We start from the raw sequence: 27,320 nt of genomic DNA on the forward strand, positions 1-27,320 counted from the left end.
TCATCCTGTCCTCTGCGTCCTCTTCTCTCGAACCTACAGACCTCATGTCCTCCTTCACAAAGTCTGATCTGCTGCTGCCTGATCCTAGCCATCCTGCTCACTCCCAGAGAGAACCTCAGCATCTTCATCTCTGCTACCTCCAGCTCTGCCTCCTCTCTTTTCATTAGCGCCACTGTTTCCAAACCATACAACATTGCTGGCCTGACCACCGTTTTGTACACTTTCCCTTTCATCCTTGCCGACACCCTTTTGTTACACATCACACCCGACACTTTTCTCCGATGATTCCGCCCTGTCTGCACCCGCTTCTTCACCTCTTTCTCAGACTCTCCTTGCCCTGGACGGTTAAGCTTCAGTACTTAAAATCCCCCACCTTCTTTATCTCTGCATCCTGTAACTTCACTTGTCCACTTGGCTCCCTCTCATTCACACACATGTATACCGTCTTACTGCGGCTAACCTACAATCTTCTTGAGTGTAGCTCGTACTACTAGTGTTCACATGCCCAGCCAATTTTTTTTTCCAAATTCTGTACTGTGACAGCCTGAACTCAGGTGATGACTAGCTCTGTTTACGTAGCACCAGAACACAGTCAATAGTGCGGCTATGCAACAGGAATCGATAGACATCTATAGGACATTGGTGAATGTGCATGAACAACACTGAAATCAAACCACTTGTTTGCTAACACACAACCCATTCAGGTTTTGTTTTTCAGTTACAATCCCACCATACATGGCGATACAAGCTTTTTATGCTGCGTTTTGTTGCATGAAAATATTATTTATGATCCATCGTAATGTGTCCGTCGAGAAAGTCCAACCAGGCGAACGTTCTGAGTAATTATTTGTGTTTTGTTCCGACCTCTGTACACACACTGATAAGTTCAGGTGATTCAAGTTCTTCAGAAGCTACTTTAGTCACCCTCGGGTGAGCAGAACCCATTGACTCTATTAGTCGGCCCCACTTCCTGTAGTGCATTTTGAGTCACGGGTGAGTTCAGCTTGCTTCCTGAATAAATGACTTGGCAACAACACCAACATCATCATCATGGAATTCCGTGCGGTTGAACACTCGACAGACTATACACGGGTTACTGTTTGACCCGGGTCAACTCACTCTCACACCTGTACTTACAAATCTGCAGGAGAGAACCAGAAAGAGATGGATGGAATCAACAAAAAGAAAAAGAAAACTGCAGCGCTATAAATACTGTATAAGTCTTGTGATTTCACATTCCAGCGTCTAGAGTGGGTCACATGAGAGCCATCTATCAAAAGCACAATTTACAGTGGCAGCCTCACGGTTTCTTATGAAAATCTAAGAATAAAGAAAACGCCTTGGGCAAACTGAAAGCGGAAACATTCAACTCGCGAGTCAGACGGAACAGCAGAGAGAAGCCAAGTGAGTAAATAAGGCAGCAGTTTCGACTTGTTGAAAGCACTGTTGCACTTTTCGCTTGAAGCTGAAGACTGTTCATTGTTCATTTTAGGAAGTGCTGGTCCTGAAACATCTGAAGAGAAAGATGTAGCGGTTGAAACAGGGTCAGAAGATGTGATCGGTATTGTGAATCCGAATGGTCTGTGAGTCATGTACGAGGATAACAGCGTTCGTATTTAATAATTCAACAAGACCGCGACAAAGTTCAGCACTTTACGTTGCTCATCTTCATGATATTTCCAAGGCATTGCAGCACCCAAAAAACGAAAGCAAACTAATGCAACAAGTTTGCTTTAGTAGTTTGTTTCATCTAAATTGAAACTCCCAGAACTTCTCTATTGTTCATGAAAGTAAAGGTCATATGAAATGTGACTCATTTATTTAATATAAAAAGCACATATGACCTTGACAGTGCAAAGTACAATGGTACCTCAGTTTTCGAATGGAATTCGAACAAATCGGAGTTTGAACAAAAATGTTGAGATTTTTTTGCTTTGGATTTCGAACGAAAATCTAGAAATCCAATGCCCCCAAAAAAACCAGAGAAAAACTTTCTTCATATTGAGGTGTAAAACCTTTCCTGTCTCCGCACTGGACCGTGGTAGAGTGTTACAGGGGAGGAGCTCTCTCTCCACACCTCCGAGGCTGGAGCGCTCACTCCAGGGTTTGATGTCCTGTTGTCAACTGGAGCTGGGACAGGGATGAGGCGAGTCTGGGACAGAGCGTTACTTGGTTGATGACTTTGTCACAGCCAAACTGCACAGAAGCGCACATTCAGAGCTGGACACGCACCGGGCACCTCTTCACTTCTGGAGAGACGTCACTCACTCGGCAACCCCTCCCACATGCAGCGGCCACACACATAGAGGAACAGCGCACCTGCAGCAGACACTCTACATTCACTCTTACAAAAGCCTATTTTAAGGCTTGGAACGCATTATTTCTTTTCCCATTCATTGTAATGGGAAAAATCGATTCAGATTTCGGACAAATCGCTTCTCGAACAGCTGTCTGGAACGGATTGTGGTCGAGAACCGAGGTTCCACTGTAATGTAAAGTGATGGTTGCCATGCAGTGAAAACATTGGTTAACTCCAGCTTACTTTGCAAGAAACAGAAAACATAGACATCTCTGCACTGAAAAGCGAACAGTTATGCAGCACAGCAATTTTTTCCTTTGCTCCAGAAGTTTTCATTTCATGTGATTTAGTGGATGCCAAAATAGTGGCGTGCGCACCAGGTGTAGGGTAGAAGGGAAAAAAATGTCCTTGGAACATAAATAAACAACTGCCTGGCCTTAAGTGTATAATTCAACTTCACATTTCCTTCGCTGCCAGCGAGCAAACAATTGAGAGTCCACTTAGCAACTGATAAACGTAATCTATTACGCAGCAATCGTAGAGTCCCACAGGAGTTTCGTATGAATCACTTATTTTGCTGCGTACTCCCACTACTGATGTGTCGATCCAGGTCTGCTCCCAGACAGTGCAGACAGACGAGTCGAGCTACTGTAGCTTTGAGCTGAAGAAACACTGAGATGGGTGTAGACGTGAGATAAAGGGGTCAACTAGAAATGCAGATTTGTAGTGACTTTGAGATTATAATACAATACACTTCTTTCATGGAAATTCAGGCATCACTATGCCATGTTTGTGCTAAACATCTGCACTTTTCTTTGTGTTAACTACAGAGTTTGAATTAGGTCCATTGTCTAGAACGACACACATTGTTTTGTATTTGAAGTTGATTCTGAAATATACTGTAAAATTAATGACAATGTCTCTACTGCTATTAGCTGGTGCTGCAGTTATTGCCACGATCTTGCATACAGAACCATTTCTGCAATATACTTTTCGTTTTTCCAGCGTGTGCATCCCAGGATCATTCGCAGTTCCACAGCAAAGGTGCACAGGTATGTTGTTTAATTCAGTCTCACCTATTGACATACATTCAAGTGCCATTGCCTCATATGTGAATCATAGGGAGACAAAATGAGCAGACTGAAAAACATGAGCAGTTATTTATTGTTACAAGCAGGTGACCACTTCTACAGCAGAGGATGAGGTTCACAGGTATCTTCAAGATACAGACCAGAGACTGGCCATATTAAAGGCATATCCATTGATCAAAGCCCTCTTCTTAAAATGCAACACTCCTGTGTAAACAAGTGCGTCAGTTCAGCATGGGTGGACTTGTTTTCACTCGACCACCGCAACCGCATGACAGACAAAGGTGCTCTTGCGGCGTAACCATCTCCACCAGATTGCAGACAAAGACAGGCTGTGGTTACAAAATCGATTTGGGGATGTTTTAGTTCTGGCAGTTCCTCACTTTTGCTGCAATTGTTTTTTTGTTTGTCATTAACAGATTTATGTCTATAAAGGTTTACACTGGCACTTTGCCTCTGTCAAGTTTTAAAAGGTCTTTACCATTACAGTTAATCATTTTCTAAGGCATTTTAATGTTAGCAGAAACCCCTCTACTTTCCAACTTTGTTAGGTTAAAACAGTTTATTATGTTAAAGCAAAAGAAACTTTTTATTTCTATTTGTCCTTGTCTTCACTGCAGATACAGAATGTTGTCTATTCCCAGATATCTGACAACAGCTTCTAAAAACAATGACAATATAGAAAGTAAATCAAAGTATTTGAAATATGTTACACGGAATACGTTGCAAAATACTTTTTGAGACATGTAGTCTGTAATGAGTAGTGGAATACATTTTAAAAGTAACAGTTTATAGGAATTATTAAATGGGTGCAGTTACTTTGTGTGTATTTGTTTATTTTATTTACTATTAATTTAGAATGTATTTATTACAATGCATGAAGATCACTTCGAAACTAGTTTTGGAAACTGGGTCCAGCATCGAGACCGACTCATGAAACACTTTGGGCAATGTTCTGAACATCTTTAATTCACATTAAAGCGGTCAAAATGTGTTGTTTTCACATGGTGTGTTTGAAGTTCGGACACCACAGCCGGTCTCAGCTGCTGCATCTCGTCTCTGGTCCTTCGTGAGATTGGCTCTGGTGGCGGAGCTAAGGACACACAGGCGAAAACAGCGCATTTTGAGGTCTTTAAGGTAAATACAATGCCTGTGATATCATCGGTTTGATGAGCCAAGGCTCAATATTTTGGCGGCAGATGCTCTTCAGCACGTAAAAACCCATATATTAGGTGTGTCCTTGTTGACCGCAAGAAAAAAGTAGCGGCTTATAGTCCAGATATTCTCATATATTTCTAATATTTGGTGATCAAGAAAACAGGTCAATACCTGAAAAAAAAAGTATTTTCCCCATTAAACGTTTTCTATGAGCAAATTTCAGCTCTTCATTTATATTTTTAGTTGAAATACTTGACATTATGAACTATATTACCACTTATTGGTGCATGCCAGCAACATAGATAATGATTAACAAACCCATAATGATTCATATCTGTTCCCCTAGTGATGATATTACAACTCTCATCATCATTAAAGAGCAATTCAAGTGGATCGACGTCAGTTTAATCTCTGCTGTTTCTCCATTACTATTATGACTCTCATGCTAAACTGGGACATGAATGAGCTTCTGGCAACCGTCCCTAACATGTTCTTGACATGCAATTTATTCTCATTTACGGCGACCGCTACATGTTGCTTTTCAATGAGGGCAATATTTTCGTGATATTAATACGTCAGCAACATAACAAGCTGTTAATGCAGGCGACAAGAAACCAGATGTGTGGAGCCAGTGAAGCCGAACAGAGTGGAACGTGATTAGCCGCGGCGATCTGCGGCTGCCAGAGGGCCACTTTCCCACTCGCGTGACCCCGCTCTTAACCCTGTCCCAGTCACGTGACCGCCTCTTCTCTCGCCTCCTCTGTGCAGTCAGCTCACCTTGCCCTTCGCTCTCTGACTCACAGGTTGGCTTTGGGGCCAGCGGGAGAAGCTGAACACTTTGCACCAGAACTCGCACATAAATATCAGCTCAAGGTCACGGCGGACGCGTTCACACCGGTCTTTACATATTCATGAGTTCATCCCCTCGGTTTATACGTCCACTTCAGCGCAACCATGTACACTGATATCATAAATAACCGTGATTGCAGACCAGCTAGGTGTGGAGCCGCTGCAATGACTCGTGATTAAAGCCATAAAGCAACCCGTTTATTTATTTACTGAATCCTTTTCATTCAGCGGCAAGAAGTGAAATCTACCTTCACTGTTCTACAGCGGCTTTCCCAAAAATTCCAAAAAATCTGACTTCAATATCTCATATACTCAATAGTTTTCATTCATGAAGGAAAAGACAGAAAATCTATATGACTCTTGTTTCTTCACTGTTCTGTATTTACTAATTTAAACAGTGAAAAATGTCAAGGAAAATACTGTGGATTACATTAGGCAAAGTGAAAGCATTACAATATTCAAAGTAAGATTTAAGTAAACATCTGCAACATGTTTGGAACAGCCAACCTGCTAATTGTACTATTACACAGACTACAGATCCAAACAAAACAAAATACATAACAAAACAAAGAATGCTTAACATTTCAGAGCATCTCGCTGCTGGGTATGTTCCTACCGGCAATTGTGAAGTACCCGGTCTGATATTCAGAACAAAAGTTTGTCTCCATATAAAATGAGTGGTGAAGAACTCTCCAGAAATAGTTTAGGAATATACGCATCACCCCATGGTTGAGAATCAAAACGCAATGTTACATATTTTTATGTTCAACAGGGCTGGGCAAAGGGCCTCAGTGGGTGCCGGTGTCTGGAGACTGTAATAGTTGACTGTCAATCTGGTGCTGCTTGTTTCAGCTGACACCTGATTGGTTCAACTGTGTGTGTTTGTTCAGTTGGAACAAAAACCTGCACCACACCGGCCCTTTGAGGACCAGTTTTTCCCACCCCTGATGTCGGTGTGTGAGTTATAGGTGTCGACCTACGAGTTACCTACGAGGTCAACATTATAAACGGAACATATTTTCATACGCTCAAGATCCACTTATGCTCAATATTAGCTGTATTGTGTCATTTGCACTTAGGTTCTGAAAGGAAACTGGATTTTTCGGAAACTAATCTTTTCACAGCATTTTTTTGTCTACCAGTTTGAGCTCCCCTGAGGCGCACTGTGTAGGCGTTTCCCCAACTGACCAGATGCATTTCTGACGTCTCCAATATTTGAGCTGGTTTTACGTCACTTAACCGCACCAACACCTGAGCACTATAAAATGACCCTCAATGAATAAATCTGCCTGGTCTTTTTACAACTGTTTATCAAGACATTGACAAAAAACAGAGAAAAACTCTTGAAAATTATAAATGAAAACCTTAATGCCTTATGATTATTTATACCAGTGTTTAGTCATGGATTGGTTTATGGTTTAATTGTTTCATACAGACAATAAGTGATTGGTGGATTTTTGTAGCGCCTTAATCTTGGTGTGGACAACATAAAATTCACTGTTTCATTTATCCAAAAGGAGTTTATTGATGTTTAAAATCTGAGTCACAGATTCTCCCAGACATAAAAGTTTAGATCCAGGACAATACTGTGAAAAGAAACTTTTTAATTGACCGTGAGTGCGACTTGTAATGCCGTTACCCATGTTTTTGAAAGCGTATGCACTGAAATGCTACCAGCAAATGTTAGCTTCTGGATTGGCAGTCGACCTGCAGCACTGAGCCTTCATAACGCTCTTAGGAATGGCACAAACATGTCCCTCTCATCTTCTATCAAGACAATGAAGGAGTCCACGAAGCATGAAGGGACTCATGCATTGTGTAGGCATATGTTGCAAACTAAATAACTTGGACATGACAACTTGGACAACCCAAAATGGAAAATCATTCTAGGTCCCCTTTAAGATTTTAAGGAGGAATAAAAAAAAAAAATCACTTTTCTTATGCAGGCTGAAAAGGCTGATGCTTCAGCGCGTGCCTGCTATTGAGGCAATAATGAAGGCTAAATGCAGTGCTAACTAAACCGCACAACATCCACAGCTCACGTTCACTGACCACACATCGCTGTGGCTGGTTTGCGATCACGTTAATAATGCGAACGCGGTGAAGGCCGACCGTTGCATTCAGTGAGAGGACGCCCGCTCACACTCTCCGTCCATCTCCCCTGTGAACGCTAGTGGGTCCATATAGGCACATATTTTAGTTTAAAAAACAATTTTATGGGTTTAAAATTGGTCCACTAGAGTCGAAAGCGAAAACAGCCGAGACCACAGACGACTGCGTTTAATAATTCAACAAGGCCGTGTCTTAAAAGCACGTTCATCTTTCAGAGCGCGAGTTCCCCACATCCTAGCCAGACATAGTTCAAAAATATGAACAAGCGAGGTCGGCCAATGGTCAAACTGTGGTGTCAGTCAGCTGTACACCAAGGTGACCAGTTATCACTCAGACATTTCATTTGTGAGTTAAAAACGTTAAGCTCTACACTTGAAGTAAGGAGAAAGTCATTGTCGCATTCTGGAAAAAGAGGCTTTGAATTCTGATGTCTGTTCCTGATACTATAGAGAAGGGAGACCAGAGGTACAGAAGAGAGACTGTCATGTTTGAATCCCGGCTTAATAGACTTTGCAGCTCCTTCTTCTCTCCTCCCGGACTTTGCCGCCTTGCTCCCTCGGTCTATTATTTTCACTTTGTGATCCAAGAGGCATTTTAATGTGACCTAGATGGGAGTTTGCGATGCACTGATATGTAACTGCTTCCTCCTGCGTCGCGCTCGTCGTCGGAAACCATGTCCTGATTCCTGCCTGCCTCCTCTCATCACCCTCATCTTCTCCCCTGACCGCCCGGGCTCCGGTTTGCTTCCGGCCTCAGCCAGTCACGGGGTCAGCTTTTCCAATTGTGAGTGATCGTCCTTGCCCTCTATTTTTGCATGAACGGGTCAAACGTTCTCGTCCTCCATGTTCCTCAACCATTAACCTTTTCCTCTACTGGTGTTTTCCGTGTCTCAGTCCATCCACCTCCCATTAACAGACGCCCAACTGTACTCTTACTGATCATATTATCCTCCCCTCATGTAATAGTTCTCCGCTGTCTTGTTATCTCACCCATTCATCTCCAGCCCCCCCTCTCCCTCCGGCAGAGTGGTCTCTCTCTCTCTAATTGCCGTCTCAACCCCGCCGTGCTCGGACCTGGAGGCTAAATGACTTCAGCGGGGGGAGAGTGAGAGGAACTTTTTCATTATTAATGCTGCTTGTCAGGTATGTGCGTACACATGAATGTGCAATATTGACTTTTGAATTCTCCTTTTAAACAGCTTATTGACATGGCAGTGGAAAATACTGAGAACGTAAAATTAATGGAATATTGTGTTGCCTTAGTTTGACACAGTACTAATATTTGTCCCAAATTACAAGTATATGAACATAAATACAGTATAAAAACATTTAAAATTCTAAGGAAAATAGCCATGAATAGATAAACATTATTGTCTTTATTCAGTTATTTGGTCAAATGCAAATAATCTACATTTAATGTTCCAAAAAAAGATGTTAATCTAGCAGCACGCGTGTCATTTTAATAGGTATTACATGTACTGAATGAAGCTTTGGAAGTGCACATGTATAAATGCCCCATATGGTTAGCAACAGTCAGTGTAGGTGTGGAGTGAAAGGAGAGCATTAGATTGTGCTCGACAGTACCAACTGCTGTCTGGCCCCTGAGGAAAGTCCTGTCCTAAGTGTTTGCATCACAGCTACAAAGCACAGACACACACCAGCTTTAACCTCATCTGACAACCTTCTTCACATTCTTGCATCACACATGTTTCTGCCAGCTCTTTTTCAACATCGCCAGCGTGCGCACCCGGGGCCCCGGGCGCTGTAGCGGAGCTCCACTCATCAATAAGAAAATGTTCAGTAGCTGAGTTACTAATATTCCTGGAGAGGCCTCGGGGGGAGCAAATATTCACATGGTGACTTGTGCAATTATGAGACGTGAATGACGTAAACCTCGACGTGAATGGCGGGTTTGAGATTCCACAACTGTTATCAATGCAGGAGAAATTCGAAGCCTTGAATCCGACACATCGAAATGTTTCATACAGTCTGCAAGTCCTTTAAATATCGCTCCAAACTGTGTCAATATTATCACCGACCAAGCATAGTGCACAAAAATATCAAATGATGATTTTCAGTCAATTTGTTCGTGTTTTTCAAATCGTCCACTCTACCGAGTCGAGTGTGAGAAATGACACGTGTTGTCTGGTCTGTCAATCAAGTGCCTGTGGGAGTGATGGTGGTGTGTGCAGGCCAAGTCACATTGGCAAACAGTCACAAGCGCCAGGGGTTAAAGAAAGCTGACAGAGAGAGGATGCCAGAAAGAAGCGCCTCACTTGCTGGAGGAGACAGGTACAGTCTTGAAATGCACTGGGCAGTCAGAAGAAGTAGTTTGAGTTTGAAATGGTCTGTGGCCCCTGAAGTCCTGGGATGGTCCAGGAGCAGCAAAGAGTGGGTGAGTGGATGCATCTAAATTGTATCTTTGTCATCCATGTAATGGGCAATCCCACGACACATGACTCACAGAGGTTTTACACTTGAGAGATAAAGGCAAGACAGAGGCTTTATGGTGCACGATCTTGGCATTGACAAGAATTGGACCGGACCAAACTCTTGCACCGCTAAAGATGAAGACGACGGCGACGGTACCACTGAAAACAACTGGACGCCCTCATGGCAAGCGTCCACATATGTTCAGATATAAATGAACAATACTCACAGTCGCAGATTTCAACAGAAATATCTTTTAAAAATTGAGGATGAATGAAATAGAGCCCTTTCTAGAAGAGCGTAGGGTGTCAACACTCAGTTTTACTGTACTTCAATACAGTGTTATTGTGGTTGTTTGAGCATCAGGGCGAGAGCTGCACATCCACAGGAGGATCAGCGCCTAACTGACAGGCGCAAACTCTGTGGCGACAGCAGCAGTGCTAGTGGAGTGTTTACACGGTGATGAATCCAGCCTCAGCACCGAAGGCTTCCACGATCAAACCCGTTTCTAAAACTAATCAGGTCTGCACTGAGCTAAAGCGGATTCAGTTGTTTCCGTGTAGGGAGATGGATATTGAGGTGCTGTTCCTTTCAGAGAGCTGTTTGAAAGAGACATTCAAAGGCGACGTTTAAAGACATGGGGTTCTCCCCAGCACTTTAACAGCATAGGGACTGCTACCATTTCAGGTGTCTTGGTTAACATGAAGTGAAGGGTGACATGTACATTGCTCACTGGTGTCATGTGACTCACCATTTTCTTTTTCTACCCTGCCAAATATGATAAAACGCCTTTTTATGGACGTGATCACTGTCTGCTTTGGATCCGAATAGATCAAACTTAACACTAGCGGTAGCTGTGGGTTCATGACATGGTATGGAAGGGTTGATGAGGTTTCATGAAATTGCGTCCTGATTTTAAGGGGCCAGCAGATGGTGCTGTCTTCTGGAAAATGTATGGGTTTGAACAACTAATACAATGAAATCTCACACCAATACTCACTTAAAAAGTGTATACAAAAAACATAGTTTACGCACCAACTTTTCACAGCACTAATGTGTTATGCGTTTATGAACAACTGAATTTCTGAGTTTTGTTTACATCAGGCCTGGGCAAAGTGCGGCCCGGGGGCCATTTGTGGCCCGATGCCTATATTTTCGTGGCCCTTTTGACATCAGAATAAAGCTAAAACTGATATGTCCACATTTTTCTGCCTTTTTTTTTGTTCTTTCTCTTTTACTGCCACCACTTCAGCAGTAAATATAGCATGTTCTTGTTTGAAGATTAAAATGTTTCATTCGCCCTTTTTGTGTTTTTCTTGTCCATTGAAGGAATACTGAAACTATATTTTGAAATAATTTGCCTTTTTATCTTGAACATCCATAGTTGATTTATATTCAAATTAAGTGCATATAAATAAATACATATTTCAATAGGTTTCATGGCATATGTTACACTTCGTAATATACATAATTACATTTCATCTTCTTAGGCTATTGGCTCATTTTGTCCTTATAGCAGTCATAGTATTTTAGTAGATATTTTTCTATCATGTTTTGTAGTCATTGCTGTCTTTTGGCATGTTGGCCCCTCAAAACCGTTACAGTTAGTAAGTGCCCCATTAGGAGATGTAGTTGCATGAGGTATTTGATCATGGCAAAGCACGACTCACACACACACTGGTTCTTATCATTCACACAAAATAACCGTTCAAATGATTCGTAGACAAATGTGACATTGCTAGTAGAGCCCTACTGGAGAGCAACACCACCACCAAACTATTCAACGGTAATCTCTTTAATTTCTGCCTCCACCTTGACAATGTATTTCCCATTTCAAATAAGCTCAGAGTTCTGCAAGCTGGCGCTCATTCTGAACAAAAGTCCAATCACATGCTCCTCTGGAAGTCGCGTATTTGTCACACTCCGTGGACATGTTCAGGTTGGCTTCCCCCACTGATAACAAAGCAGAGGCTAAATATTTTATCACTCACACAGAAAAGCGGTTCTTTTATCACCTCCGTTATCAGTCGCCTTTACCACTGAAGTTATGCTCAAAATAATACTCATTGAAACATGAAAGAAATATGGCGATTTATGAAGGATTTGAGGAGTTTGTCACTGGTGAGGGCGGTTTTGAATATGCCACGTTTCCTCCCCACACGAGGTGTGAGTGAGTTCGCATCGGAGGATGAGAGTGAGGAGAGGAGAGAAAGAGGCTAATCAGAAAAAAAGACTGTTTTTCCTTCCTTCTTTAATCCCAGCTTTGCTGAGGCGCCTTTTCTCCTCACGGAATGAAAAAAAAAAAAAAAAAAAAATCAGTGTTTCTTTCACTCTGCTCAAGCAATCACTTAAAACCCCATTACAGACCATGTGACAGTATCAATTAAATTCACAATTATCACGGGCCACAGACATGCCAGAGTGAGAATAAATAGTAACATGGCATCGTGTGTGTGTGTGTGTGTGTGTGTGTGTGTGTGTGTGTACGCGACTGAGTGTGTCTGTAAGTAGGCTGATACTCTTGATGGAGACAGAAACGGAGTGAAACTGCGGAGAACAGTGTATCTCATTTACACCAACTGAAAGTCATCCGCTGGAAAACAAACCTTTGGTCGCGTGGAACCAGTTAAGGGACTTATCCTCATCATCATTACGCGCTAATTTGTAGCCTAGCGCCACACTTGAACTCCGCAGCCGACCCCAGCCAAATATGCAACCCACACCAGGCTTATAGTCCATTACAAGCCTCTAATATTTACGTAAATAATATTACTGTAAACTAATGGGTAATGTATTACAGTGTTTCTATGACAGCTTGGCTACGTCATGATCTCTTTCTTGACTTCAACATTCACCAGAGATTGCAAATATCCATGTTCTGGGGCTTGAACAAATAAAAGTAATTTCTGTACTGAAGCCTACAAAGTCAAACTGGAGCTTTCTAAACCAGTTAGAGAGGGTCTCTCTGGGGCTCCATTGACTATAGAGATAGTCATCTCATTGACAGGGAGGTCATGGTGGTGCCATGATGACTTCCAAAACTGACATACTGCACTCACGCTTGAGGAAATCGAGAAAGGGATCCGACAATTCCACCTGCGCAACATGTGGCTATGACAGAATAAACTCGAGGCCATATGGTAAAAGATTAACCAATCATTTTTCAATCCATGCTCTGCGAGATTAAGAACCGGGACAGATGTTTGCAAACAGAAAGTAATAAATCCAATACAATGGAATATGACAAGTCATCACAAGAACCGTGTGGGGTTGAGGTGTGTGATCCCAGCTCTCCCATTGTACACTGGGGAAGTGCTTTTGGGTGGTGGGGTGAGGGTCAACCCATGGGGTGGTGCTCCTTAGGGTGTAACTCTGGAAATGAATGCCATGTCACTTGGTAAGCTTATCTCATGGCGTGCGTTTGAGACGGATGATCTACTTCATGTTTAATGAAGTTTCATGAAACAGTGTCCTGGCCGAAATGTTCGGACTTTAACAACTAATTCAATGAAACCTCACATCCTTTCTAACCCAAGAGTGTCAACCCTGCAAGTTCTACCCAACACTCCAGGAAGGTTGTCAATGAAGTTGCGGTTTTGTTTGCACATATTTCACTATTACTACACACTTATTTTTCAACATAGGGGATGAAAGGTTCGGGGTCCTATGCAGTCAGCTAGGCAAGCTCTTTGTAGGCAGGAGGAAGTCAATAAACCATGAAAGCCAGATAAATTCTGTGCCAGAGCAAAACATCAATTGTAAAATACAACTTTCCCACACACTGTTTCCCAGAGGAAGACCACAACATATTTTCTTATACAGTATAAATGCTGTTCTGGCGGGTGTTATACAACACATTTACATGAGTAAAAATCCAATATAAACGGCTGAGTGACCTCCCGTAACCATTACCAGCTGTAGATGCCGCTAAAATCAGGACTGGTGGTGGTGTTTGTGGGAAGCGGGTGGCAGAATTGGAAGCAATTTTGTCATGCATGTAGTTCGACTGCAACTGAGTCCACAGGGAGAAAGATTTGAATGTATCCGCTGAATCTCCGTTCTCAGCAAGGCTGCCAAACGTCACACATCTGGCATGGGAGTCATGCAACTGAGGCTTCTCACAGTCTTCCCCTGCCACACTTGCCATGTCTCACTCATTTTTAGTCAAGTGACTGCGTTTGATAATAAACTCCACGATGCGCACCACAGCGACATGAGACAGTTGTGGCAGCGCAGCTCTCTCTCCATGTTGCATTGCACTCCACTGCCATCACAAGGGTTGTGTTGAGACAGTAGTGTTAGCCGAGCTCAGAGACAGATCGCAGAGATAACCTCCCCAAACCCAACACCCCCGTAAGACATTACGTCTCACGCATCACAGCTATCATAAGTTGGTAGCCATGGTTTTCAGGATCCTCTCTCTGAAGTGTTAGTCGACTTCAAGTTAAGAGTGACTTGTGAAGACGGCTGAATCCCAGTATCAGTCAAGTCAAGTTGTTTTGTTGCATTGTGGGTTATGTATTTGGTCTTTTCAGAGGATTCCTGTGGAAGCCTAAGACTTTTCCACTTTTACTGAGCACACAGGGACAATGCGTTTATGAGGGAAAGAAGTGCCTCCATGTGGCCTTGAATCTCACCCACTCCTGAAGGAATAGCATTAAGGTAGCCTCCAGAAGGGAAAAGAAGAGAGATGGGATGCAGGAGATAATATGATATTAAAAGGAAAGAACAATCTATGTCAGTATTCAAAATTACTCTCATATTTTTCCAAGGAAATAAAATATAGCTGCAAAAGCATGAATAAACATCTGCATTTTTTGTAAAATATGCATCCGCACATGCTGCACCTCAGTATTTGCTCAGTATATGCACCATAAGTTCGAGAACTCAAGGGGTTTGCTGGTGTTCACTCAACATTTGTAAAACAGAGGCTTACATTCATGTCCGCTTGAGGGACAAAAATTCTAACATAAATTTGGAGTATAACGGCAAGTATGTTCAGTATGGAATGCTAACAGATACTGTACATTCTTAAATTCCTTTTGCCCAAAGTGAAAGGAGGTTTTGTCCGAAGTTTTGGAAGCACAGACTCCTCCACGTGGCTTCAAATATTCATGACATGACCAGCACCGGTTGACATGAAAGATCAAGAGTCGTAATTTTGCAGGAAGGAAGAGATGTACCAGGTTGCCTGAAGGGGATGAAAGTATTTTTCAAGGAATTATTTTTTTAAGACTAAGCATGGTGTTTCAATAACATGTGCTCCATAAGATTCAGTTTCAGTCCAGGTCAAAAAGACCTAAGGGCAGACTTAGAAAAGTTTCTACTCATGTCATAGAACAACATGCGAGGTCATCTACTAACAGAGCCTTTCTTCTTTAGAAGATATATACTTTTAAATATGTCCTATAAAGGATATGCATTGAATCATCGAACTTGCGAGGAATTTGGTGTCTTTATTTAACAAGTCATGGCACTTGGACGTACTTCCATTTTTTTCCCCAAACTTGTCTCAAAGAGTTTCACCCGTTGTCTGTTCGATATTTTGTTATAATCTGTGTACTTAAAAACTCAGTATTCATAGCTCACCATGCCACAAACCATAAATAAACATGCAAACTGATATGCTGAAAATGTAGTCCTCACCAATTGTGCGCAGCCAGGATTTATTTTAAGTGTTATTTACTGCCACCATGGTGTTGGGAAAGAAAAAAAAAAACTGTGAAAAACCTCCAAACATGAATGGATGTTGAAATGTTTGCCTGGCTGAAGTTGCTCTACTTTCAGCCATCGTTCCGTCACCATCACTTCACACAGAGGCATCACTCAAAAGCGAAAATGCTGGCGTAGCAGTCGACTGTTCAACTGTTCGTCGGCAGCAATAACAGCGACAGTCAATGGAGGGCGGTGGAGTGGTGAGGTGGCACGCACCATTTGAGGCTGACAGACACGAACCTTTCGTCAAAACGTGGGAAAACCTGCCAGACTTCTTAAGAATGTGGACATTGAAGTTGACCGCCACAGGTGTTCTTGGCTCTGTTCCCAGAAGTCTAAGCCACATTGACCGCAACGGAGAGCATATTTCCTGAATCATACCACTGACTGTACAGTACAGTCTAGCGACTGGCCCCTCGCATATATCACAGCTGCCTCTGTCTCCTAGATTTGTCTTTGTTTCGCTTTGTTTTGTTTCCGATCAGACAGGCTGTGTAAGCAGCAGGCATTTGTTTAGACAGTGAACACTCAGCCCACTTTCCATTATTTAGAACGGGGCTCCGTGGACAACAGCTGTGCCCTCATTGGGGCTTGATTGTGATGTCATACTTTAAAGTAGAAATGTGATTTCATCACAGAACACCGATAACTCTTGCCTTATTTTATGCCTGCCGAAAGGAGAGGAGTCAAGTTCTCATGTTTAACTGCCATTAGAACACCGGTGAGCCTGGTCATGATGATGGTTTATGATACTTAAAGAGTCACCAACATGCCTCTAGGAATATGCATACATTTTCACTGTGATTGATCATATATCGTCTGCAAAGATTATTCTGTCGATGCTAACTGAAGCTATTGTAAAGTGAATCAGCGCAGCGTTGAACTAACCGAGAACCAGAATCATGCCTCTGTGACCTCACTAGAGCTTCTGTAAGCTCATGTACATCTGAGTACATGTAAACCAGCTCTTCAGCTACCGAACCATGCTTGAACCATTCCATGACAGATGGATGTGCTACTAGGGCCAGTGAGCATCTATGCCTGTTCTTCTAACCAAAAGATGAAGAGCGTCATAAGAAGGTGAGGCAAGTCCCTAGTCTGGCAACCATCAGAGTTGCCGTTGGTCTGAACGTTCACTTGGCACAAGTTCTGAAACCAATGGAGCTCAAACGTAAAACAAACAGGAATGTATCAGAGTGGTGGAGAGAAGTAGCGGTGAGAAAACCAGTCCGCAAAAGAGTGAGTCCCTTTGTTTACCCAGACACAGTTTATATTTTGTATTGTTGACCCTTCTTAAGAGAGTAGAACACCGAGACCCATCTCAGTGTGTAGCGTCTGACCCTTAATTCTCTGACAACCTGGGGGTGGCCAACCAGTCAGAGGCTAAGAGTCACATTGTTTTACTGTGTTGCTGAAAAGATCCTACAACCCACATCCTATTAACATGTAAGGTTGTAAGGCTCACCTGAACAGCTGGTCACGTGACTTAGTGGTAGTATAGCGGTTAAAGCACATCCCTGTGTGCCCCTACCGTCCCTGGTTTGAAATATCAAGCGGCATATCTTAGAAATGTGTGCACCATTTATTTGACTTATTTATTTGACTTATATATTTGACATTATTATATATATATATATATATATATTTTTTTTTTTTTTAAATTTATTTATTTTTTTTTTACGTAGCTCATGCGACCAACAGCGTAGCCCCGGTCTGTGTGTGTGAGCGACACTGCAAACTGGAGCATCTCATCTTCACTCCACTTAATTAAACTGACTTGACAATGATCAACAATGAATAATGGGTGAAACACATGCCGCACGTTTAGTGTAGGGAATGACAAAGTGTTGGTCGTGGATGTGATGACCGTCCAACTTTTATTGTTTATTGGTTTATTGTTCATGTTTCAATGTTAAACGCAAGTCAAAGTCCATGAACAACAACGTTGCGCCAGAATAGCTGTTACTTTTTCATCTTATTTCCTTATAAACTATCATCTCGATAGCAACTTGATCCAAACTCGCACCCACTTCAGCGCCTCATTTGGTGAAGAGCCACATGAAACTGGGGAAAGAGCCGTATGCGGCTCAGGAGCCGCAGGTTGGCCACGTCTGGCCTATGCAACGACGTGGTTTGAATAAAAATAAGTCATTTGTTTACATGAACCTGCTCTCAAATTCCTCACTATCAGCTGATATTACTCATGATGGGTCGACATGTCATGCCATAAAATGGCGGCAGCATACAAGCCACTTATGAGAACCTTGGCTCATATATGGGAACAAAACGTTATTTTAAATGCACAAAATGAAAACACAGTGTATCTTCATTCTCACTATGCATCGGTTGATGTCGATGTTGGGGATTTTTTAAAGTCCATGATTCGGGACTGTGGTGTAGTGCGCAACTTGTGGAGAAAATAAATAGTAATAAAAAATATTGACAACATGTGAGAGCACATACAGATGGTTTATAGGCTTCTCTGATAACAAACCGACAGTGATGCGGTCAGCATTTCCACAAAGGTGGCCGCTGATTCATTATCTTTTGAGCATGGCACTTTTGTCTGGTGTTGACACTACAGATTAGAGCCTTGGCTCTTGTTTGCAGCTTTAGTGCAGATTTATCCGGGCCGAACGGTTCGAGATCACAGAGGGGATAAAAACACACACAAGCATGAATCACGGTCAGACGTTTAAAGAGACCCGCAGTTGGAAACAAAAATCACACCTTCAGATGTAAGTGCCTGTGATTTTCGCTTCAGCACAAAAACAAAAATTGCTGCCGAGTGTTGGCTGCGTTCGGGATGAACGCTTTTAGCCGTGTTGAGTCTGGCAGAGCTGCTCCAGCATGTCGGGATGCGACAGCCTCCATCACTGTTATGGCCATCAAGCAGCTCCCTAATAGTGTGAAAAAAAACAAAAAAAACAAGGCGGAACATTGATCTCTGTACCTATAGCGCTGGCCTGTGCCATAGCAGGGGCGGAGATTAAAAATGCATAAGCGTATTAGGATCTATAAGAGCATTATTCTTCTTTGTGCTGTCATCGTCTAATACATAAAGGGACTAATCGCACATAGCTCAGCCCGGAACACACACACACACACACACCTACACACACACAGAAATGCTTTCTGGGTGTGCTCCAAGACTGTGCACTATCATATGGGCATGCGTGTGTGGCTTTGGCAGCGTTACCTTTTCCAGGGAATAAATACTTGCTTGACAGAGCAGACTGGCACTAATGGCGTTTCATACTGTGCCATCTGTAAGTCCATTAGCTCCTGTCTGCTCCTCGGTCAGTACTTGGGTCACAAGTGTTATGAGCATGATGGTTCAGTGCGTAATGCTTTTGCATACAAAATAACACTATCAATTGGCCCGGTCCATTGATCTGTGTGTAACTCTCACTGAGGTTACTTAAAATGTGTTCGGCGAGTGGGTGCGGATTCTGGCAGGGGTCACCAGTGTCCTTCCATAAAATGGGAAATGTGTGGCAAGAGCATAATTATGATCATTTTAAAAAGATCTTGGAGGTCGAGTTGACCCAAGTGATTACTCTTGAGTTATATGGGCAAGTCAGTTTATGCGATCCTATTTAAAAGCACAAAGCAATTACCGTAAATACTGGACAGTAGAGCACACCTGAATATTAGCTACTAAATTTAAGAAGGAAAATGGATCTTGTTCATACATAAAGGTCTATAAGCTGCGGGTGAAGTGGTGCTGTCTGTGCCATAGAAATGTCAGTGGGGCTTAAAAATACACTTCTAAACTGGTTTGAAAAGCATCGGGACGGACTCATGGAACACACTCTACAATGTTCTGAAGTTGAACCATGAAGATTCCTAACATTAAACCGCTCAAAATGTGCGTTTTTGCCCATGTGTTTGAAGTTCCGACACCTCAGCTGGTCTCAACTGCTGCTTCTCGTCACTGGTCCTCCAGGAGATCGGCTCGGTGGGTGGAACTGCGGACTTGGGGGCAAAAAGAGCGCATTTTGAGCAGTTTAAGGTAAATAAAACGCCTGTGATTTCAACAGTTGGATGGGATGAGGCTCAACATTTTGGCAGCATGAGGCTCTTTAGCTTGTAAAAGGCCATATATTAGCCATGTCGTCGTATAAGCCTCAGGGTTTAGACGGCAAGAAAAAAGTAGCGGCTTAGAGTCTAGAGTCTGATGAGCATGTCCGACAGAGAAGTACCTCTCTCCAAAATCTACACACGTCGCACCTGAATATGCGCCTTCCAACTGCCCACACTTTGGGTCATTGGGCTATTCATTTACTCAACAAACTGACCACACAGGCCTATGAATGAGATTCTCAAGCACAGCTGGGTACCAAGACACTTGGCTGTTAGAACGGCCATTACCGGGCCCGAACTGTGAAACAGCTTCTGCCCAGTCGAGGTGACCTCCTTCACACTCACCGTGTGAGATGAGGAGGGAGTGTATGTGTGTGTGTGGCGCGTTGGTGGGGAGAAACACAGTCAATGATTGTAATAAATTACAGAGCAGAGTTATGGGACTACATGCTTCTGTGTGCTGCGTTGATGGAGAATTCGGTGATAAATCCTGTCAAAGCATGTGTAAATCAGTCCAAATGAAATAGCATTAGTGGGGCATTGCAGACCTCTGACCGTGAGGGAGGAGATCTGACAGGCCTGACATAAAGGGAAATGACCGAATCGTCCGAGTGCGCTTGTTTTCTGCCTCGAGGTGAGGATCAATGGTTGGGGTAGAAAAGAGAAGCTATTAATTCTCCTGGATATGTCAATCCCCGATAGCGGGCGCAGATTGGTAGCGATCCCGACCAGCCCCTTGGGTAGATCTTAGGCTTTTGTTGCACCTCAGCAAACCATTGATTCATTGAGGTTTTTACAGCTACCTGGAAGGCACCATATCGCATGGCTGCCTTATTACCCACCTCCAATTGCAGGGTTATAATAATGCATGAAAATACTCTGAGCTTGACCGGAGTCTCATGCAGCTATAGCAGCAGATAGGCATGGGAGAGCCCCGGGGTTAACTGAGTCGGCTAAGACTTACGGCTGTGTGTTACGCGTTAAATATTTATCTGAAATGTTCATGACTCCGGTGAATTATAAATGACGTTATTTCACTCACCCGTCCGATTAACACAGGTTCCGGCCCGGCGTATTCTTCGATCACAAAGAACTGGTTCCAGATCCAGCTCCTCCTGCGACGTGAGCGGGACCCTTTGACTTCCATGCGATTCTCTTCAGTCAGGTCAGACTCGGCTTCTTCAAACACGAAGCCGTTCCCGTTTTCAAGAGCGTCCACCTGCCTCCCGGCGCTTCCGGGCTCACGGGTCCGTTCAGGTGCCGGCTGAAGCTTGAGGAAGTGACTGCTGTTGACAAGTTGGTTATCTTCATCATCGGGGTAGCGAGCTGTGCTGGGTTCTGTTTGAGCAGCATGAACTGACTCTGCTAATGGGTCTCGATGGGAATCTGCTGCTCTGCTTGCAGTCCTCACTCCCAAGGGTTGCTCTGTCAGCACAGATGGAGGGGGATCATTTGTTTCAGAGGGAACAAACAGCGGGAGATGTTTTGTTGATGTAAATGGCGATTCCGTCTGGCTGATCATTACTTCTTTCTCAGGGCTGAGATTGACCTCGCTGTGTGGGGTTGACGGAAAAAAGTGGTGTTTGCTTATCCCAGAGTGTCTTTGCCCTTTACTTAAAGAAATACTGCCTTCACTCGGGGTTCTGTTGCGTGTCTGGCCGGGATCTGGGACAGTGGCTGTGTTGGCAAACGGAGATGCAGTCTGATTCTCAAATCCAAGGTGAGACTGGGAAATAACTGTGTCTGGCCTTGTAATTTTTAAAGCCTCCGACAGTCCGTGATTTACGTCAATGAGATCTCTCTTCCTGCTCCGGCTTCCTTTGCTTGGGATGTTCAGACTGGGGACATTCTGCATTTGGGAATTGACGATCCTCACCAGATTGTCTTTAGAAAGCAGTTTCAGGACCTCATAGCTGCCGGTGAGGTTCAGTTTCCGGTCCCCAGAGAAGAGCATTTTCCCAGGTCCACCTGTAGCATGAATGCTGGATTCAGGTCTGCCCCTGCTTCTTAAACCGGACCGGAATCTAGTTTTATTTGAATGTGTATCAGCCTTGTGGTGGATTGCGAATGCTTTCTCTTGTTTCCCAGTCTTTGTGTTAGACTCGAGTTTCATGGTGTTGTTCTTTGCCATCTTGATCTCCTTATTTAGCTCCTTATCGCTGGAAAACATGTGCGAAGTCACGTCCTTTTTGGTGAGGGAATCAACCTCTCGCTTGGGCTTCAAAGCCTGCCTTTCCCTTTTAGATCCCGACAGAACTGCATGAGTCTGCACTATCTTGGTGTGAGATTCAGTGTTTGCCTGCTCATGGCTAATCACACTTCGAGCAGTCACGGCTGGCAAAACGTTTCTATCCATGCTGACATCCCACTGGTCCCCAGCTTGGTTTTCCTCTAGTTTCATCATGTGTGATCCACCCACACCTCTTCTCCGTAGAACCCGACTTGCCAACACACTTCCTCCCGTCAGCACTTCCAGCACACACATGCAAACCAGTATGAAACTTTGTCTGACCATTTTGTTTTTAGCGATTCCCTAATCTGAGCGAGCTTGGCTGTGAGGCAGGGCTTGTTTTCCGGTTGTCTTCATCCTCTCCACTGGCTCCCCCTCCTATTGCTCCCACTCTCCGTGCCCTTCACACCAAGCTGGAGGGCAAGTGTCAGTCACCGCGCTCCCTTTCTTCTCGGCGCTGCTTGATATCTTCCTCTATCTCACCGCGCTCCTCCTCGTTGTTTTATCCTCAATCTTCGTGCCGAGCGTCTCATTCAGTTTCCCGAGGAGAGTTGAGTACCCTGAGAGGAGAGATAACGATAATGAAGTTAAAACTTTAATCATTGCACGGCGGTAATTAAAAGTGGAGCGGCACTGACAGGTGGGTAAACCAAGTAGGACGGAGCATTTAACAGAGCGGTGATCGCACTCTGACCCGCACATGGGGCTCGAAGAGACTCGGAACCTGCGTTCATTTGTACATCTAATGATGCTGCCTTTTTTTTTTTTAGCTCTCCTTTGAAAGATAGATGAGGACAAAGTTATGGCTCTCTGCGGAAACAACATCGTGCAATAAATGGAGCAGACTGTCAAGAGAAGTGCGGTGGAGACAGTGTGAGGGAACGATACGATAGCATCACTTTGAAGTATGAGTAATAATCTGGATTAACAGTGTTGTTTGATCAGCCTGTTAAAGTGTCAATACAGATGTGAGCGGATGACGTCGGAAGCCTGCAGCCATGTGAAGATCTCACGTGCGCCGCTGTTGGCAAATCCCTGTGTGTTTCTTTAACACACCACCCAAAACGTGCTCATTTCAGTATATAATAATCTGCGTCACTCATGGATGCAAAAGTCGTCTTCACAATATGTGACGTTTTAGGAGTATGCGTTGGGTCAAATGGTTTATAGTAAATATCTGATGCCTACAGTCACCACATTTTGCTCTGGTCTCACTCATAAAATTTGGACTTAAGAAACAGACTTCCACCAGTGTTGTGACAACATTGTTGAATATAATTGTGAACTGCACTGAGCACTGTATAATACCATTTTCATACGTCTTTTCACATCTATCTATTTATATGCACTTTAACCTGATGTCAATTCATGCCCACACATAAGTATACAAAAACAACACGTTCTCACTCTGAAGGCATTCGATATCCACTATTTTTATGTGGACTATTCTGCCAAGAATGTTGTGTAAGTCAGCCGTCTCGCTTTCATGTTGATGCATTAGCCATTCAACTGAAGGGTATGTTTAGATTAGATGGCCTTTATTTGTCCCACAGAGGAGAAATTCACCTCCTCATATGGTCATATGCTTTAATCACGGAGGCCATCATGAGTAAAGTGACTTAAGGCGTCATATATACTAAGACTGGCAGCAAAAAAATAGATCAAAATATGCTGCTTTTGAGGTGAACGGTTATGCTTTAACATACATTTTGGAAGTTGACGTTGGACACATACCACTTGAAAACAGTCCAAATGTGATGCCGTAGTTTGGTGAAACATTCTTTATGAACCTTCTGAGTCAAATCAGTTGGACCTTGAATTAATAGCTGGTCCACACAGAGCAGGAGTAAATACAATGGTCAAAGAAATACAGTGTCACTTCTCAAAATTATTTTTTTTATAAAATATAAAATCTTTTGACTTTTTACATTTGTCTATTACACGTCTCATGATAGAAGATTTTTAACATGAGGCACGTTCAGAGTCACATTTGTGATGTCTGCTTCAGCCAATTTTTAATCACGTCACTTTATAGATTAAATGTAGATAGTAACAAGACCCAAGTTCAGACCAATGAGGGGAGAGTCCGACATGAGCACAGATTACAGAAGCATGAGTCCAGTAGTCATACGGACACACACATTTATTTGTTACCGTAAAAGAAACAGCATTAGTTTCAAACTAAATTAAGAAATGAAATGCATTCATTGGAAGTTTGGTCTCGGTCTTGGCTGACACTGGTTTTAGTCTCGACTCTCAAAGTCCTTCATTGGTCTTGGACGTGGTCTCTGCATGCTCTGGTCTCAGTCTTGACTTGGTCTCAGGTTTGGAGGTCCCAACTACAACACTAGAATATACAATAGTACAGTAATGAATGATGACTTATAACAAGGTTGCTGAAGTATAAAAGGTGCATTACAGAGCAGTGCTTAACTTTCTCTAAAAGTGAGAGCACAGTAAGCCCATGAGTGAAGATGAAGAAAGACCACGCGCTCTTTGCCTCCCTCTTGTGTCAGGGCGAACACCACCCATAAACTCCAACTTGAGTTTGTTGAAACGTGCAAATGTGAAAAGTCCTCGCGGCATGACCTTAAACTTTGTAGCGCTGTCGAGCCATATTTCATGTTGAAATAGTTAGTGGGACTCCTGTCGGTGTGTGTCAGTATCGTCCTATCCAGTGCAGCGTGGCGTGGTTTGTCAGGGTGTCTGACACTTGCTCCACTGTGGCACCAGCACAGCCTGTCAGCACGAGCGCTGGACCATGACTGAAGTTGGAATGTTCCTGCTGGAATACTTCACTGCTCCTCTCATCTTATCCTAAATGTCCTCTGCCACGTCTCCTCATTCTTACTTTCCGGAAAACAAGCGCTTGTGATAAAACGGAATGGATAATCCGCCGCGCCTGTTCTGTTCATTACCACCTCTCCCACACTCCACCTGTCTTCTCCTCAGCATCTCTTTATACCTCCTTCTCTTACCCTCCATTGTTTTAGCATCTTAGACCAAACCCTTTTCCCCCTCTCTCACGCTGGCGTCAATCACCGTGTCTGTCACGTCGCCCCTCACCCTCGCTGCACTCTGGCGCTTCAATCAATCAGCCCATCGCTTTCCTCGGCCTTGCAACATTGAAAGTGACAGGTGACTTGCCGGCGACCGTCTTGACAACAGGAAGCAACAACATTATTTACTACATAAATCTAGCCATCAAACTCAGCCGGCCTCCTGGGAGTCTGACTGGGAAACTAGTTATGTGAATAATGATAACAGTGAGCGAATGACTCGAGATGTGTACGTCTGAGTGCTACCTCAAGGGAAAGGCCGACTCTGCTCAGTCCCAGAGGACCAGATCGGCTGGGATCTGAGGGCTCTGGAGTCATCGATGTTGGCACCGTGTTAACAAGCCCAGGGCAGGTGGAGGGAGGAAAGGCTGAATATCAACGGAGTGCAACACTTCTGGCTTTCCCCTTTCAAATTTTGACTTCTCCCAGCTCTGGATAGGCTCTGAGTTATTTTCTGTAATACATATATTGATCTGTGTTGTAGCCTTTCAAAGCTGCCGTTGGGCCATTACCGGGTGCATCGACCTGTGCAGCGGTAAGTGAATATAATTGGGTGTTCTGCTTTGAAGCACAGGGGAGCTCATATTTCTTCATTACAGTTGGATATAGCGTAATGGGCTGAAATTGTAGTTTTCATCCTCGTAGAACCAGCAGGAATCAGAATAGACCTCTTTAAAAGAAGCACGGCTGTAATTACAAGTGACGTATATCATATAAAAATGATGAAAAATAAGCTGCTTGTTCTTTCACTTCCCAATTAAGAGTTTTAAGTCCAGAATGTATCTATTCAGAGCATCTTTGTGTGCTTGAGAAAATGAAGAAACGGAGGCCTCCTCAGGCCACGTAACAGACTTGGAAATGCCCGGACAGAAACTGAAGGAAAAGACAAAAAGTGATGCAACGAGATCAGGCAAGTTAGCTCACGGTTGGAAAGTACAGTGCAGTTTAATCCCCGAGTGGAAGCCAGTCAGACAATGTGTGTGAAGACCAATGAAACTTCCTTTTGAACAGCTAAATTTATCAAATATATACATACATATTTAGCTGTGTTTCTTTCTCCAATTTATCAAGGCTTTACACCAAGGAATTGCGTCTTGATTCAATACGTCCGGTTTTTTTTTAGTATGTGTGCAGCAGATTGTGAACAACAAACATTTGGATTCTCTCCTTTTGTTTGTGCTGACACTGGTTGCATGGATGTTTTGTGCCAGCGACAAAGATCGCTTATCAAATACCCAGTCTCACCTTGCTGATACTGCGCACAGACTTGGAAGCAAAACACGGTTTCGGCCGCTGTGCTAAAGTCTGAATAACTACACACGAGAAAATTTTGTATTTACACAGTTTAAAAAAAAATGAGGAAAACAATTATTGAGTTTATTGAGTCGTTATTACATAGTCAATACATAACACTAGTTGATCAGAATCAGAATAGCTTTGTTACTACGGTCAGTGAAGGGTTCTACAGACTAATCTCAGTAAAAAGAAATCAGAGACATCAGAATAAATAATACAAGTGTAGTTATAAGAAACAAGTATAACTGTGTACCTAGTGCAGGAAAAAGGTACGACCAATCACAAAAGTACAGACAGTAATTATAGGATAATTACTGATAGAAACTAACATTAAATTAACATTTTATTACTATGATAACTCCTGTGACACTGCATCACACTCACTCACACTTTGATGTTATGAATGTTTATAAACATGTACGATAACTATAGCAACATGGTTTCTTAAGTATTACAAAGTGTGCAGTTTCACTGAACAGCGCTGTTTGTAATAAGAGCATACTGTGTGGTTAGGGTTAGAGTGAGGGGATCTTGAGTCTTTATAACTATATTAAGTCCACAACTTATTATACCTTACAAACCTTGTAATAAGTAAACATTTTATATGAAGCTTTATAAATGTGTCATACAGTTTTATGAATTCACTACACTGTAAAAAAAAATTTAAAAAATAAACCCTCAAATTCTTACCAAGTTTTATTGCCTTATTCTTAGTCTAAATATTTCCTTCCATTTGATTTAAGATAAATTCACTTTATAAATGACTTTTCAGCAAGATGGAGGGACTTATTTTAGGACAATACAGGTGTTATTTCACTTGTTCTATTGACTTATTTGGTGGGTTTTTTTTCACCTTGAAAAAAATCAAACAATCAAATGTGAAAAAAACATATTTAAGATGCATCATCTTAAAAGAAGTCCCTCCATCTTTGTAAAATGCCATGTGGGATGAGATATTTTGACGAACAATAAGGCTTCAAACGATTTTGACTTTTTGCA

At 42.9% G+C, this 27,320-nt stretch overlaps 1 protein-coding gene across 1 annotated transcript in view; it reads right to left on the bottom strand.

Annotated features, from left to right (window-relative positions):
* Positions 1–27,320, bottom strand: part of LOC128769343 (uncharacterized) — a 269,837-nt gene that overhangs the window by 154,480 nt on the left and 88,037 nt on the right. The window contains exon 4 of the mRNA XM_053882992.1: positions 20,779–22,526. Within this exon, the coding sequence (XP_053738967.1) occupies positions 20,779–22,251 (1,473 nt within the window). The 5' untranslated portion in view covers positions 22,252–22,526. The remainder of the gene's footprint in view (positions 1–20,778; positions 22,527–27,320) is intronic.

Source organism: Synchiropus splendidus, chromosome 13 (genome assembly GCF_027744825.2).
Source record: "Synchiropus splendidus isolate RoL2022-P1 chromosome 13, RoL_Sspl_1.0, whole genome shotgun sequence".
NCBI classification, from domain to species: Eukaryota; Metazoa; Chordata; class Actinopteri; order Syngnathiformes; family Callionymidae; genus Synchiropus; species Synchiropus splendidus.